This window comes from Vipera berus (assembly GCF_964194415.1).
Source record: "Vipera berus genome assembly, chromosome: 7".
Lineage (NCBI taxonomy): Eukaryota > Metazoa > Chordata > Lepidosauria > Squamata > Viperidae > Vipera > Vipera berus.
Window position 1 is genome coordinate 17,635,299 of NC_138209.1, and position 16,380 is coordinate 17,651,678.

Below are 16,380 nucleotides of genomic sequence, written 5' to 3' on the forward strand. Positions count from 1 at the left end.
CTTACAATAGTTCGTTTAGTGACCATTCAAAGTTACAGTGGCACTGAAAAATGTGACTTATGACCATTTTTCATAGTTATGACCTTTGCAGCATCCCCACGATCATGTGATCAAAGTTCAGACGCTTGGTAACTGGTTCATATTTATGACCTTTGCTGTGGCCTGGGGTCACGTGATCAACTTTTGTGACCTTCTGACAAACAAAGTCAATGGGGAAGCCAGATTAACTTAACAATTGGATTACTAATGTATCAACTGCAGTGATTCACTTAACAACTGTGGCAAGAAAAGTTGTAAAATAGGGCAAAACTCACTTAACAAATGTCTCACTTAACAACAGAAATTTGGGATTCAATTGTGGTCGTTGAATAAGCTTTATTCCCTAATAACCGTGTCTGTTTTGGATAATTACTATAGTACACAAGTTTAATGCAGACGTATTGAAGATTTCAATTATAAATTATCATTTGCAAATTTTCATAAACTGAATAATGTAATGTAATATAATATAATATAATGTAATGTACAGTTTAATATAATAGTTTCATAAATAAGTAAAACAAATTATTTAACATTTCACTACTGTACTATGTTGTTTAGTTTCTTTTCCTCAGTAAACATTTTATTAGATCCACAGATTCCTGAATATAACCTACAGAGCTGCCGCATTAGGCTAAATCAAGCTTATTTCACTTCCTATAACCTATAGGGCTAGTTCCTTATGCCACTGTTGTCAATCAAAAGAAATGCTTTTGCAGTATTAATTTCAGTATTCAGTATAAAAACAGCTGGCACATAGCAACTACAATTTAAAATAGATAATGAATGAAACTAACAAAGTTCTCAGCTTGGGAAGTGATCAGGATTTATTTAAAACTATACTATCTGATTTCTATGCAACAAGCCAACTGCTCTAGAAAGTAAAGCTAATCTATATCAAAAATTCTTCTGGCCATGACAATTTAATGCAATTCGTGTACTTTCTCCTAAGCAAAAGTTTAGTATTACAAACACAAATATATATTTATTGGGAGTAAAGTAAGCTTTTCATATACTGTATTAAGAACAACATATACATTCAATAGATCTAGCAGTAAGCATCTTGATTATACTGCTTGAGATAGTAAGGAAACAAAAGAAGCATTCAGGTACAACAGCATGGGCAAGTACAGAATCTTCCCTTGACTGCTACTTTTTTTTCTTAGATGTTAGACATTTCTTTTATGCTAAGAATATCCAAAATCATTCCCCTCAAGCAGTCAGATGAGGTTACAATCCTGAATGCAATTTAACCTTTATATCAAAATTGCAATCAAGTCTTCTGATTAATACAAAGAATTCATGGGATGTGTTATCCTTCAGAGGTGGAGGAATTATAGGCTCACAGGCATTCTCAGGTTTTGAATTTATTAGGAACCCCTTCAAACCTCCAGTAGGCAACCTGTAACCAAATCTTGCTGATAAGTCATCAAATGTCTGTGTTGCATTTTCAAAATTAAACGCTAAGATGTCAGCTTCTACTGGCAATAGGTTTAAAAAAGCAAACAGCTGAACTGTGAGAATAGTATAAATCTGAGTGGCAGACAACATTAACATTCCTATTGATAGCAGCATCTTAATGAAATTCCCCCTTCGTCTTGAGCTCTCTTTTATTTGCTGGCTGGTTCCCTCCAGTGAGCTCTCATGATGGAGTCTAGTGGTGTTCCTCTGTTTAACACTGAAAAGGGAGAGAGTCCCAGACCAGACCAAGGACCGCAGGGCGGTCGTAAGTCAAGGACTACTTCTATTTTGCCATTCAGTTTCTTGCTGTATTTCTACATTTCCATCCATCAAGTGCTGGACCACATCTTTTTAATGCTGTTTGAAAAAATAAAGATTTGATTTTGAAAACAATTAAAAATATAAGGGGCTATACTGCCAGGATTCAAATCTCTAAGAAAAATATTTCTAGTTTTGGCTTTGGGCTTTACAAATGGCCTGGTATGACCTACATCTATTTGTTTCTGCTTTTCCTCCTAAGGCCTCTAATAGAATCTGACACCACAAATGTTATCTCCACTAAAGCTGAAACACTTAAAATCAGTGCTTTTAAATGTCTTGTTTTACTCAATTTCTAATCTGTGGAGCAAGATTACTAACATGCATATCATTAAGCTACCCAGCTACATACAGTCTTAAGTAAGCAGCTAAATTTGTAGATAATTGACAGCTTTCAGTGTGGTAAGTTGTCTCTCCTGCTGAGGACCGAAAGCATAGCAAATATCCTTTCTATGATGTAAAATATTCTGAATAAACAAAATTATCCTACTTTTTATCTGTAACGATTGCATGACACTAATCAGTCATAAGATCCTAAAATCTAGAAGGAATTGCAAATTCATTTGTAAACAATGACCTTACCCACATCTTCAAACTAATGTGCAGACCATGTATAGATTTCACATGCTCTGAACCTTAGAGTGTAAGACAGGGGTATCAAACTCGCAACATCACATGACGTGTCGCAACGTATCATGACTTTTTTTCCCATTGCCGGCAATGGGGTGGGCGTGGTTTCGCCATGATGCATCCGGCATGCAGGCCAGCAGTTTGACACCCCTGCTGTAAGATGTGGATAATATTATTTTCTCATAGAGGTTTTAAATGTAAATACATACTTGTATATTTCAGGAATTTTTTTTAAAAAAAGGCTGGATAGAGCTTCTCTTTATAAGTAATTTTCTCTTTATAAGTACTTTTAAGCTCGCTTATTTGATTTGTATTAAACAACTTGACTTGGAAAGTTGCAACCAACTTTCTAACTTCCAGTCTGGCAATTATAATACCTTTCAAGCACATGGAATCTAAACAAAGAACATATACATCTTCAAACTAAAATAATATTTATTATTTATTTATTTATTAAATTTTTATACTGCCCTTCTCCCGAAGGACTCAGGGCGGTGTACAGGGCAATAAATATCAAAATGTAAATACAAAAGTTAAAAAAGAGATTAAAAAGAATTAAATAATTATGCCCAATATAATACAATACTAAAAGTGTGTTAAAACTAAATCCAACCCCAAACCCATCAGACCAGGCCAGATTGTTCAAATAAATAAGTTTTTAAATCACGCCGGAAGGAGCGCAGGTCGGGAGCCATCCGGAGCTCAACTGGCAAGCGGTTCCACAGGTCTGGCGCGCCCACAGAGAATGCCCTCCCCCTGGGGGCCACCAATCGACATTCTTTGATCGGAGGCACCCTGAGGAGGCCCTCTCTGTGGGAGCGCACTGGATGGAGGGAAGTTGATGCCAGCAGCAAGTGCTGCCGTAGGTAATCCGGACCCATGCCATGTAGGGCTTTGTAGGTCATAACCAGCACCTTGAATCTCACCCGGAGGGCAACCGGCAGCCAATGCAGCTCGCGGAGCAGAGGTGTAACATGGGAGTATCGGGAGACCCCCAACACAACTCGCGCGGCTGCATTCTGCACCAGTTGAAGCCTCCGGGTGGTCCTCAAGGGCAGCCCCATGTAGAGCGTGTTGCAGTAGTCTAAACGAGAGGTCACGAGCGCATGAGTGACTGTACGCAAGGCATCCCGGTCTAGATAGATAATAATCTAATGCTACAACTGAGTTATCTTATATTGGTTTCACTCCCCCCCATATTTTATATCTTGTTAGTTGTGGGTAGTGACAACAATAAAATACTAAAGTAAGTTATTCATACTCATTAATTTTCTGTATTTTGTTTTTCTAACAATGTTGGAAGGAATCTATACGGAAGCTCTGTTAGGCTAATCTCCTCTCTTAGATGTTTATCTCCCTCCTGATTTTAAGATAAATAAAAAGTAAATAAATAAAAGATAAATAAAAAATAAAAAGCAATTGAGAGTTGTGTGGAGTGGAAGATATTAAACGGCTTTATGGATAGGACTCTTGGACCTGCCAAGTGTTAATTGGTGTCTGCCCCAACTGCAGTACAAATAGGCTTCACAGCCAATTAGCTTGTAGTCATCAATCTTTTCTGCTTGACAAAGTGAATTAATATGTTTCAGTCTTCAAAGTACAACAGTTACTAACAGACCAACTTGTGGATGACAGCATATCAAAGCTGAACTGAAAAATTTCCTTTTTGAATGGCACCAAAATGTTAGCATTTTCTGAATGCCTTTGATGCTAACAAGGGATAACCCAAATCTTAACATGTCAAGGAGGATGACATTCCAGAAGTTGAGGTAGTGTGTGTGTTATTTCCTTACTTAGTGATGTAAATCTTTCACAGCATCATCTACCTCTTGTTGAACTAACACAAAGCCTGTCCTATTTACTGTTAGTTGAGAGATTTGCTGCCCAGAGTCCACTGGAGTTGGGCAGCTAATAAATTCAAATATATAAATATATAAAGTTTAGAAGATACTATAGAACAGGGGTCCTGTCAGAACCCATACTGTTTAACAGGCTTTTTCTAGTTCTCTTTCTAATTCTATTCCTTCTATTATTCTGGGTTCTGCTATATTCCTGGAAGGGAGGGGGGAAGATGCTGTGGGCTGCCTCTTTGTTTCTTTCTATCGCTACAATGTAACTCTTTCCCTCTCTCTGCATACATGCTCCTTGAACTATCCTCCCTCGATGTCAGCTCGAAGGGTGGGGGGAGAAAGGAATGTGCCTCTGCGCATCTGGCTTATCTCCTGTTTCAGAAGGGAAGACCCAACAAACACCGCTACAAGCCTGACACAGACCGGCGTTATTCACTCTTTCCCACAACGGACAACACCTGGGGATTGGCCCATTTGAACTTATCGGATGAACTACTGGGGTGCGGTTTGCTTGGGACTCTTTTAACCTATTGATCTGAGCGGGAAACCCTCACACCCTGTCTATTATGCCTGCTATCAGCTTCTCCTAATAAAAGTTCCTTTTGGAAGAAACTGCTTTCATGAGTTCTGCTTTCTTAGGATGAGGTATTGAAGTGGGCCCTGACATGTCCCCAACCCCCAGACAGTGGATCAGCAACGGGCCGCAGCACGCCAGAAAGTGGGCCGTGCAAACAAGCGATGCCTCATCCATGGGATACAGGCAGCACACAAAACCACGTCTTTTCCAATTTGTGCAAAAGCTCTCTCCACGGAACCAGTCCCTGGTGCCCAAAAGGTTGGGGACCGCTGCTATAGAAGATAATGTAAGAATTGACTTAGGGACAAAAAGAGGAAAGTCAATTTTCCTCACCAGGAATGTATCCCCAAACTTCACCATTTAACCCTAGATGTGAAATTTATCAATTAAGCAATTACAGAAACAGTATGTGATACTCTTTAACAGCGTTCTAAAGATTTGTAGAATGGATAGCTGCTCCAATTATTAAGGGCTTTTAAATTAAAACTTCTTCAATTATTTTTCACAATAAAGAAAACCCAAATCCTGACTTGCCGTATTTATCCTAGAATATTTATACACAATTTGATGCTGATCCAAAAAAGAGGAGGAAAGAGTACAGTTTAAGGGTTTTGCATGTCCTAATATACAACATTGTCAACTTAATGAAATATGGTGTTTTTAAAATGATAAGATAGTGAAATGAAAGATAAAAGCTCACAAGTATTTCCCTCATTGTTTTTTTACTCATGGTTAGAAAGCAATAATTGAAATGACATGTATTAACAGTACTGAAAATCTTCATGCTAGCAAATACCTCCCTTTTGCTATAAACATTAGCTAAAATATAAATAAATTTTGTTGCTAGGTATATATGTTGAAAGATTAATTGTATAAAGAGATGAGGCAAAGCAGTTGGCATTTAATAAATTCTCATGTACATATGATACATATGTGTACACATATGTAGTTTCTCTATACAGAAACAAAATATTACTTGGAGTAAGTAATCACATTACTGTAAATCAGTTGTTACTCGTCCCAGCTTCTGCCAACCTAGCAGTTTGAAAGCATGTAAAAATGCAAGTAGAAAAATAGGGACCACTACGGTGGGAAGTTAACAGCGTTCCGTGCGCCTTTGGCGTCTAGTCATGCCGGCCACATGACCACGGAGATGTCCTCGGACAAGCGCTGGCACTTCGGCTTTGAAATGGAGATGAGCACCGGCCCCTAGAGTCGGAAATGACTAAGACGCATGTGCGGGGGAACCTTTACCTTTACCTCATCTGTAGCTTGCCATACTTATGGCTGAGTGAGTTGTCTGACTTTTTATAAACCATCGTAAAGTAAACCATGGTTCAATTCAAGGGGATCCCAGTCACTGTATAAATGTTAGACAATTGTTATAAGATTAGATTTAAGAAAGCATGAAATAAACTTACAGGTATTTCCAAATATTTTATGTATACATGTGTTAGTTTGTCCACATACAAGTTGCCCAGCATGGTAAAAACAAACATGACTCTTTCTAATTGAAAATACATATTACAATTAAATGTGTTTAGCTCTATTGAAAAAAACACAGCCAGAAATATCAACAATGAAATATATGGTTAAATAAAATTATCCTTTTTTGTCTGTGCAACTCTTAGACTGTTTGATTTAAGAGAACAACATTTCCAAAGAAGATTTTAAAAACCTTTTCTGACTTTATAGTCTTTTTTTCATGGTCTTATATAACATTTTAAACTATTTGTTTTTAATTACTTTTCCCCCTGTCAAAAAGCTAATGTTTTTAACTGTTGAATGTGATATACAAAAAAACCCTGAAAACTTCTCTTTCTATTAATGGTGTTTCTTCTTTGTCTGGCGTGCAATCATTTCTGCTTTGGGGACAAAACTATTCAAACTCTGGGAGGGACGTGTCTTGAGCATACCGGTAATTTAGAACCTAGTCAATCTGCCAGTCATAAATAATCTCAGCTTCTACCAAGGTAATGAAGTCCCTAAATACCATCATGCAATTGCGATATGATGTGCCCCATTATAAATATTCTTGTCACTATGCAACAGCTGGTTGTTAGGCAATTCAGAAGCAAAGAAGCTGATAAGTTCTTGAGAATACTAGTTGATTAATTCTACCATTATCAAAACGCTGGCTTCCAACCTATCTCCGCATTAAATTATTAATCTCATTGCACCAGTCTATAAAATAAAAATGGAAAAGGAGTAAAATACATTAACCATGTAATTATATTTATCTGCTGCTGTTTTAAGAAATCAGGATATACTTTGAGCTATGCTTGTACAGACTGGCTCAGCTAATTTAAAAGAATCCCTGAGAAATCGCTCAGCAAAGAGAATGACAAGCATCTCGTTACCAAAATGATGACATTATATTTTGATTTACTTATCTGGAAGGTCTTCTGCACGTGGCAGACTGAGAAAATATAAGGTGTGGATTAAGAATAATAAATGTGTTATTGCTAAGCTGTAAAAATGGCTTCTACCTTTCTGGAAATGCATTGTATTGGAGAAATAGGACCTCTTCTTGATTTCCTCCTTGTCTATATATTACATTTGTATCCCACGTTTCCTTCAGGTGCTCAAGGGGGTGTTCACAGCATTCCCTCCTGCTATTTCCCCCATAATGATTCTGTGAGGTAGGTCGTGCTAAGAGAGAGAGAGAGACTGGCCCTAAGTCCTCCAGGAAGCTTCCATGGCTGAGAAGAGATTTTATTTTATATTTACTGTTCTGATCTAAAACAGTTGTTGAGACTCAAGAAAGAGTGCAGAAAAGAGTAGCAATGATGATAAAGGGTCTGGAGGCTAAACCCTACAATGAATGATTGTGAGAACTGGGTATGCTTACTGCAATGAAGAGAAGGACTAGGGGTGACGTGATAGCAGTTTTCCAATATGTGAGGGGCTGTCACAGATAAGAAAAGGGTCAACCTATTCTCCAAAGCAGGACAAGAAGTAATGGATGGACACTTTTTAAGGAGAGATCTAGCTAGAACTAAAGAGGAATTTACTGTCACTGAGAACAATTAATCACTGGAACAGTTTTGCCTTCAGAAGTTGAGGGTGGTCCATCACTGGAAGGTTTTAAGAAGAGATTGGACAGTCATTTGTCTACAATGATATAGGGACACTTGCTTGAGCAGGGGGTTGGACTAGAAGCCCTCAAGTGTTCCTTCCTACTCTGCTATTCTGTATTCTTAATTTTGAGACTGGTGTGTAGTTTCTAACTATATAACTTCCTTTGTGCTGCTATTGTAATAACAGCATGTCCAAATATAAGCAAATGCATTCCACCAGCAGTCACTCGCTTCAGTTGCCAATGATCTCAACTCAGTATAATCTTCCTATTTTCCAAGTCACTGCTACACCCAAAACAAACCAGGTAAAGTAGGAGAATATGCATATACAATTGAGCAACATCTGTTTCAATCACAGAGGCAAGCTAGGTTCAAATCCATCTTTAGTTTTAGTAATAGAGGTAGTTATGGGATAAAATGATGGGGAATCCTTCTCTTCATCTCTCTCTCCTAGAGAAAACTTGATATGTAATAAATCAAATAATTGGCCACAATTTCACAACATAATAGGTGTCATATTCCAAAGTGAATTCTTCACTTTGGGAAGAATTTCAGGAAATCCAATGGAAGTCTCTATAAAAGCCAGGCCTGTTGGTAGACTTATACCTCCCTCCCTACTACTCTTCTTATAACTCTAATGGTATATTGCTAGTACCAATTTACAAATGCATAACTTTTCCTATATATTTTTCTGCAGCTACTTAACCAATAACTAGAAATCCATGAAATCAGAAAGCATTAAAAACTTTTAGGAAAAGCAAGATATATCACAGGACTCCCCTTACCAAAAGATTATCATAGCCAATAAGAGGAAAAGCCAAAAAGAGAAATATATATTATAGTTATACCATAAATTGGTTCCATTTCTGTTATGATTTGGACATCCAGAAGAACCTTTATCTTTATCTGGAATTAGAATAGCTGATAGATATATTAGACAAATTATGTAATATGGCAATAAATATATTTGTAGCTTAATATGTAAAGCTTTTTTTTGCATATTTTAGGATTTCTAAATCTTGCCTTGAAGCAAATGTTCAAAAGTCATTTGGTGAGGCATCCCACCAAACAGTTCCAACCAGTAGAAAGTTTTTACTATGAACTGTATTATAAAGCCTTTATTTATTCAATATAAAACAAGTATTATATACTTCTATTCAAAAAGTAGAAGAAATGTAAGTTTGTAAGTCCAATTTAAAAGCATTTTTAAAAGCAGCATGACCTCCAAGTTTGGAGGGCAGACTTTTCTTAACAGATGGACTCCCTAGTCAGAACATTTATAGCTTTTTCCTTTACTCAGTAGGGTCACTTCCTCAAGATAGATATCAAGATACTTATTTCATGTGTTTTTAATTGCTGTTAAGTAAAACAGACATGGAACATTAAAAGTTGGATTATAGTTTTCCTTTGTTCCAGATCCTTATCAGACCACAGCAGGTGCATACTTATCGTGATGCAGTTTAAATAAGTCACCATATGTATAATCATAGCGGTAAAACTAAATGCAGCATTAAAATTATTTTAATAATATGTATGAAAGCTGGTTATCTCAGTATTAGAATGTTGGCATGGCCTGGTGGGGGAAGAAAGAGTTATATTCATACATTCTACACTGTGCCTGTCTTAAGAGACTAATGTTAGTTGTGTTCTTGTTTCATCACAGGAAGCATAAGAGTGGAAGGAAGCATCTCATTGTAACTCTGCCTAGTGGGGCATTTTAATTGACTCTGAAGTCATTAATCAGCTCCCAATCAATCTATTCTACCAACAGCAGGCAGTTACATGTCCATTACCTTCCATTTATCATGCCATCACCTAATTCACTGCACCATTAGCCCAGATTAGGTCTCAGGATAATACCTTCACTTCCCCACCTTTCAAAGACTCCTGTCACTCACCTCAGCCACTGGGATTCCTTCAGGTGGGCGACACTGGAGTAGGACTTCTTGTTCCAAAGATACTTCCTTTCCTAATGGTTCCTGTTCAAAGGTTTTCCGTAAATCTAGGACGGGAGGAAAACATATTTACTTATACTATTTGTTATGGTTAAAGACAAGAGATTTTGAAACAAAACTTTTGAAATTGTATCTCCTGGACTAATAAATGGATTGCAGTTCTTAAGTTTTGTGAGACTGTTTTTAAGGAAGAAAGAAAGAAAAAATGAAAGAAGGGAGGGAGGGAGGGAGGGAGGAAGGAAGGAAGATTTGTTGCAAAAATAAATGGAATGGAATTGTGGTTCATTAGATTGAACTGGTGTAGACCAGAATAAGATTGATCCAGCATTTCCTAATTAGAATACCAGTAAAGCACCAACCATTAAGGTGATGTGATGGCCATGTATCAAGAAAATGTATAAGGAGCATTTTTAATGAAAGATCTCCATTATACTCTGCTATGACTACTATTATTAATGGAGAGTGGTATCTTAGACAATATGTTTTGTTCCTACTGCTCTGCACTTAGCTTTATAGGAATGAATTCCAATTATTACTTGTACCAGACAAAGTAAGAGATGGGGAGGGAAAGATTTAAGGACTAAGGCAGTTTGAGGATAAATTCTTCTTTGACTTTTTTAAATAAATATTTTATTAATTTTCTAATTTTACAATCATGAGTACTTAATAAGCAACGTGTTGTCTGGGTCCATTGGTAATTCAGTGGTAGATATTAAGTTTCTCAGTCTAGTTTCAATACTACACCATCCAGTGCTTCCTTGATCCTCTCTTCTGGTGGTATGCATTTTTCCACACTGGGCAAATACAATTCTTATTACTGTTAATACAATATAGACATCTTCATCACATTTTTCTGGTATTATACATAATACTGATAGTGTCAGTTTGTAATATCTTTTCTAGCCAAAACATATCTCAGTTGAATTTGCACTTAAAATCCATTCGTTCAATCAATATCCTGTTTTTCCCACTTTTTAAAAAAAATAATTTCCCATCGATGTTCAAAATATCTCTATTGCTTATAATTTTCTCATAATAAATTATATTTGTGTAACCAAAAGCTTCTCTTATTCAAACCCTTTTAAGAGTTTTCATATTTCCCATCTCATAACAAAGTATAATATTCTAGTTACAAATCCTATCCTTCTAATTATAATAATACTTTTATTTCTAACAGTTATCTATTCTCTTAACCATATTCAAACATTTAATAGTATAATATCCCATCTAATAGCTTTCTTCCTTTGCCAAATAACATTCCAAGTCAGTGCATTTGAATCATCAAGTAATTCTTCCTTTGTTTTTGTATATTCTTGTATATTCTTCCTTTTGTTTTTGTTTGGAATGAGGAAGACAATTTGATTGAAGTATTTTTGGAAGAACGCTCAACCCATTTATATTCATTAAACAGCCTCCATCCTTCTCTTTCATTTCTTGTTTGTCAATATTCAGCATTTCTCCTAACAGCTTTATCATCCATTCAATCAGCTCTTCTTCCTTATCCTCAAACGTGTTCTGAGATCTTGACAAGTAAGATATCTTTTCCATTTCCAATGTTATCACTGCATCTTCCAATTGTTCATTTTTCGGTGTCTGTTAATTCCTTCCTTTAGATCCTCCATCTTTGGATCCGTTTCTTCTAATTTTCCTTCTGTTTTCTGGGTTACTAGTTCCTTCTTTGTAGTCATTGTCTGGATTGGTAAGTTTAGATCAGAAAATTGTTGTTTTATCTCATTTGTGTTATTTTTAGTCTCATCATGAAATAAAACAATTGTCTCTTAGATTGATTTCAACATAGAATTTTTTTCTGAGATTCATTAACATTTTCTTGTTGGTATATCAAGCCGAGTGCTTCGGAAACAAGTGTTAAAGATGTTTTTTTATCATTTAAGGCTAAGTATGGAACATCCATTTTGTTTTTATATATAGTCTTTATGGTCCAATAGGCTCCCCAACACAGATAAGCAGCCCAAGAGTTGTTGTTTTTTCCCTTTTCCAAGCTGCAGTTTGCAAAAGTGAAAATTTCCAGGAACAACAAAAGGTCTTATCAAGCCAAGTTTCCTTTAAGCATAATAAATTGTAGTGCCATGTTTCACCACTAAATGTTGTTGATGCCATCTTCCAGCTTTCCAAACCCAAGCCTATTTTACAGACTTTCAAATATCTTTTCTAAGAAAAAGTCTCAAAGGTACTTTTAGTTCCCAAATTTCAAAGCTATATATCTGTATTAGTTCCAAATTAATCTTGTAATTTTCTCTATTTTCCCACAAAGCAATTAATTTGCTGCTTTTCTTTTCCAGAGGGAGCGGGGCAAAAATTTCCCTTCCCTCTCTCATCGGGGAGGATTCTTTGCTTTGGGCATTCTTTTTTCCAGGAAAGTAGCATTAAGGTCACAAAAAGAGAATAAAGTCTCACCCAGTTCCATCCAAGTTGCTCAAAAATTGTTAGTTAATGCTTATCTTTGGTTGTCAGCAGCTTCTGACTGGCCACACAAATATAACCAGTCTTTCTCCTGCCAGTTTGGAGGGCTTCCTCGGATCCAGTGGAAGGGTCACCACCCCTCCGTGATCGATGAGGGTCTCTCCTCACCCTCCTTCTTTGTCGCATCTCTGGGGCAACTTTTGACCCTTTTTAGGGTCCCCAGCAGGGTGAAATCAAACATGGAAGACAGAGCCCTGACTTCCTGCATCCGTCATGCCACGATGCCTAACCAGAAGTCCCTCTTTGACCTTTTTTTTTAAAAAAGAGGTGTTTATATCTGCTTAGCCTGTCTTTTGTTCATTTGAGAATGTGACAAGTGAGACTGGCTTTCTATATACCAAGGGTCGGCAACCCGCGGCTCCGGAGCCACATGCGGCTCTTTGAGCCGTCTCCTGCGGCTCCCAGTCGCCTGGTGTGCGCGCACCTCTTCGAACGGGCAGTGGTGCGTGCACACCTCTGCCCGAATGGGCAGTGGTGCCGCTCATTGGGAAAGCTGCCGCGGACCATCCCGTTCGGAGGTCTGCCGCGCTCATCAAACATGAACGAACGCGGCAGGTCTCCAAACGGGACAGCAGTGGTTTGGAGAGGTGCGCACGCACTCTCCAAACCGCCGCCGTCCCGTTTGCACAGCTGCCGCATTCATCCATGTTTGACGAGCGCGGCAGGTCTCTGAACGGGATGGCGGTGGTTTGGAGAGTGCACCCGCACCTCTCCAAACCGCTGCTGTCCCGTTTGCGCAGCTGCCGTGTTCGTCCATATTTGACGAGCGCGGCAGGTCTCTGAACGGGACAGCGGCGGTTTGGAGAGGTGCGCGCGCACTCTCCAAACTGCCGCCGTCCCGTTTGCACAGCTGCCGCATTCATCCATGTTTGATGAGCGCGGCAGGTCTCCGAACGGGATGGCGGCGGTTTGGAGAGGTGCGCACGTACTCTCCAAACTGCTACCGTCCTCTTTGCACAGCTGCTGCGTTTGTTCGTGTTTCTTTCAAACGTGGAGGAATGCAGCAGCTCTGCAAATGGGGCGGCGGCGGTTTAGAGAGCTGCGCAGGTGCCTAAACCTCCGCCTCCACATTTGAAGAGCTGCTGCATTCATCAGACGCAGAGGTTTGGAGGTCCCGGGAGAGGGGGAGGGCGCTTGGGTGTCTTCGGCGGTGCCCGGGCTGAAGGTGCCGCCGCAACCCAGTGCCCGTCACCTGCGAGTCCGTCTCTCCCCCCTCCGCGTAAACTGGCGGCACTGGGCAGCGACAGGTGCGTGCAGCTCAGGATGCAGTGTGGGCATAGGGGGTGGTGTATTTTTTGCTTGTTTTGCGCATGCGCGTGCGTGCCCACATGCGTGCACACATTTTGCGGCTCCCACTTTTTTGTGTGTATGACGGAACTGGTTCCGACTGGCTCTTTTGCTGTTTTGGGTTGCTGACCCCTGCTATATACAGATGAACACAGAAAATGTCAGGACCTTACAATTAGGTATTTATTTTACGGCTTGATTTTCCAAGTTGTTTTGAAAATAATTTCTTAGCCAGTCATTTGTTGAAATGGCACACTGCCATTTTGCTTTGTGTGCATGAATCCAGAATGCACTGAGCAAAGTGGATGGGTATAATTACTGTTAATAAAGAGATGACCTCAGGTCTCCTAAAGATTTGATTATTTCTGTCGAGGAAGTTCCATGGCAAACCATTGAAACTGTGAAGGATCTTTTAGTTTACCCTACAAAAACATTTTTATAGAAACATGTACTGCAACATAAATACTAAATTCAGATGTAATCAAATATAATTTAATTGACTGCTAACATTTTATAAAATCACGTATTCTCCTTATTATTCCTTCATTTCTCCTTAGGGATTGGCACTGATTATTATATTTAATAAAATAATATCCTAGTGATTCCACTAGCAATAATATTACTAGTTGAGATGGTTCATTTATTTTCTTGCTTCAGTTTCCTAAACTTGGTCAATAACCATTTATATAAATTATGATACATTAAATTGCAAGTGGGGATGATTTGGGGTAAAACTGAAAAAGTGCAGCGCTTTGTGATCAATTTTTCTATACGATTCAATGGTATGTGGACAGTAGTCAAAGTTAAGGTCAAGGGGCTCACTGTTTAGAACTGGCCCAACCATCATAAAGAATAAAGCAATTGCCTTGGGTTGCAAATGACAACATAGACAGAGTGGCACCCTTACCCTATGCCCTGAGACTCATCTCCACTTTTAATATTTTCCTTTTTCAATCAGTGCTTAGCTAGAAGAAATTTTATTTTGCCCAGGTACTTTCCTTTATGATGTCATTGACAGTATTTTTGTATATGTGTGAGCAGAAAGGCACAAGGACAAATGCTCCAGCAGGACAAATACCTACAGTATGTGTTGTTCAGTTCCCATGATACAAATTGCTGCAGTGCAGCATTCGTTGCTACAACCAGCCAGCAGTGTCAATGGAGAAATGAACAACTACCAAGAAATTGGAGGGCAAAGCAATTAGCCTGCTGCCTGCAAATGTGTAGTTGGAACTGTTCTGTATTAGCTTAATCTGCTGTTGAATTTATGTTCTTCTGCCAGCCAACTTGGGTTAAAGGGCTGGATGGAAACTAATCAAGGAGAGAACTAACCTAGAACTAAGGAGAAATTTCCTGACAGTTAGAAAATTTAATCAGTGGAATGGTTTGCCTTCAGAAGTTGGTGCTCCGTTGCGGGAGGTTTTAAAGAAGAGATTGGACAAACATTTGTCTGAAATGATGTAGGTAGGGTTTCCTGCCTGAACAGGGAGTTGGACTAGAAGACCTCCAAGGTCCCTTTCAACTCTGTTATTCTGTATTCTGTAATTCTGAGACTGATGAGTAGTTTATTCTGGACTGAGAACTCTGAGTTTAAATCCACAATGAATGGCTCGGATCAGTCCCTTTTTTAGCTCAGTTTGTGACACATAGTTGTTGGAGGAATAAGATAATGGGAGATAACCCCCCCTCCTTTTATATGAATTTGAATCTCAGGGGGAGAGGTAGAATATAAATGCAATAAATAAAATGCCCTTTTTATTCAGGCACAAAATATGCTAAAATCCCTTCGCTGCTTCACACAGCTTGCATTTCTATATATATAGAGAGATTATTATGGCACCGTGCCATTTTAAACTTAAGATGACAAAGAGAAAAATACAGTAACAATTGCGGTAGCATACGTAGATACAGTAATAAAGAACATCAAGAAAATAAACTAGGAACATTTATATTTACTGAAGTGAAAGAAAAAGGAGTATACTTGGAATAGATAAAAATCTAAGCTAGTTCTTGGAGTCTGGTTTTAGCTCTCTAAAGCATTAATCTAAACTTGAATTTAACGTACAAGTTTTTAATCTTCTCTGTTCCTAACATACTATGTTTACGAAAGAATCATTCTAGAAACAGCTTCATTAACTTGTAGCAGTGATAATTCGTTGTTACTGCTTCCTAACACGCTAAATTCTCTTCTGTCTGCTGAGAAAACTGACTCAGGTAACCACAGATAACATTTTCCCCTACACACACTTTGGAAGGAGTTTCTTTTCTTTTTCTTTATTGCCATCAGCATGGAATGACGTGGTTTTCACCCTTGAAATGACACCAGGACTGTCCACCAGGTCAGTGATCTATAAACTAAATAGACGTCTAATATTAACTGGTACAATAAGCTGCAATGTCCTTTAAGTTCCCATTGGAGAATATCAAGTGAATAATACCCTTTTTAAAGAAAGGGTGTAATTGTGTATTTATAAGGCAGCAAAATTTGTTGGTTGCTTCCTTTTGTGAACTTAGAATGGTAATCCACTAATCCACTACATTAACAGACGCTGATTAGCTGTGAAATATGCTTATTGGAGGCAATTCCATTATATATAAAACAAGTACAAAAAAGAGGTAAGAAGGTTAGTAAATTTATTGTTGATGTACGACTACAAGTCTGTGTACTATGCAAAAGTTATGTTCTTGCTGCAATTCCAGTC

At 38.2% G+C, this 16,380-nt stretch overlaps 1 protein-coding gene across 2 annotated transcripts in view; it reads right to left on the reverse strand.

The window, feature by feature from the left end:
• Window positions 1–16,380, reverse strand: part of UNC5C (unc-5 netrin receptor C) — a gene marked incomplete at both ends in the record, with an annotated part of 343,544 nt that overhangs the window by 77,224 nt on the left and 249,940 nt on the right. For both annotated transcript variants that reach the window (XM_081333056.1, XM_081333055.1), the window contains one exon: window positions 9,854–9,957. In XM_081333056.1, coding sequence (XP_081189182.1) covers window positions 9,854–9,957 — 104 coding nt within the window. The remainder of the gene's footprint in view (window positions 1–9,853; window positions 9,958–16,380) is intronic.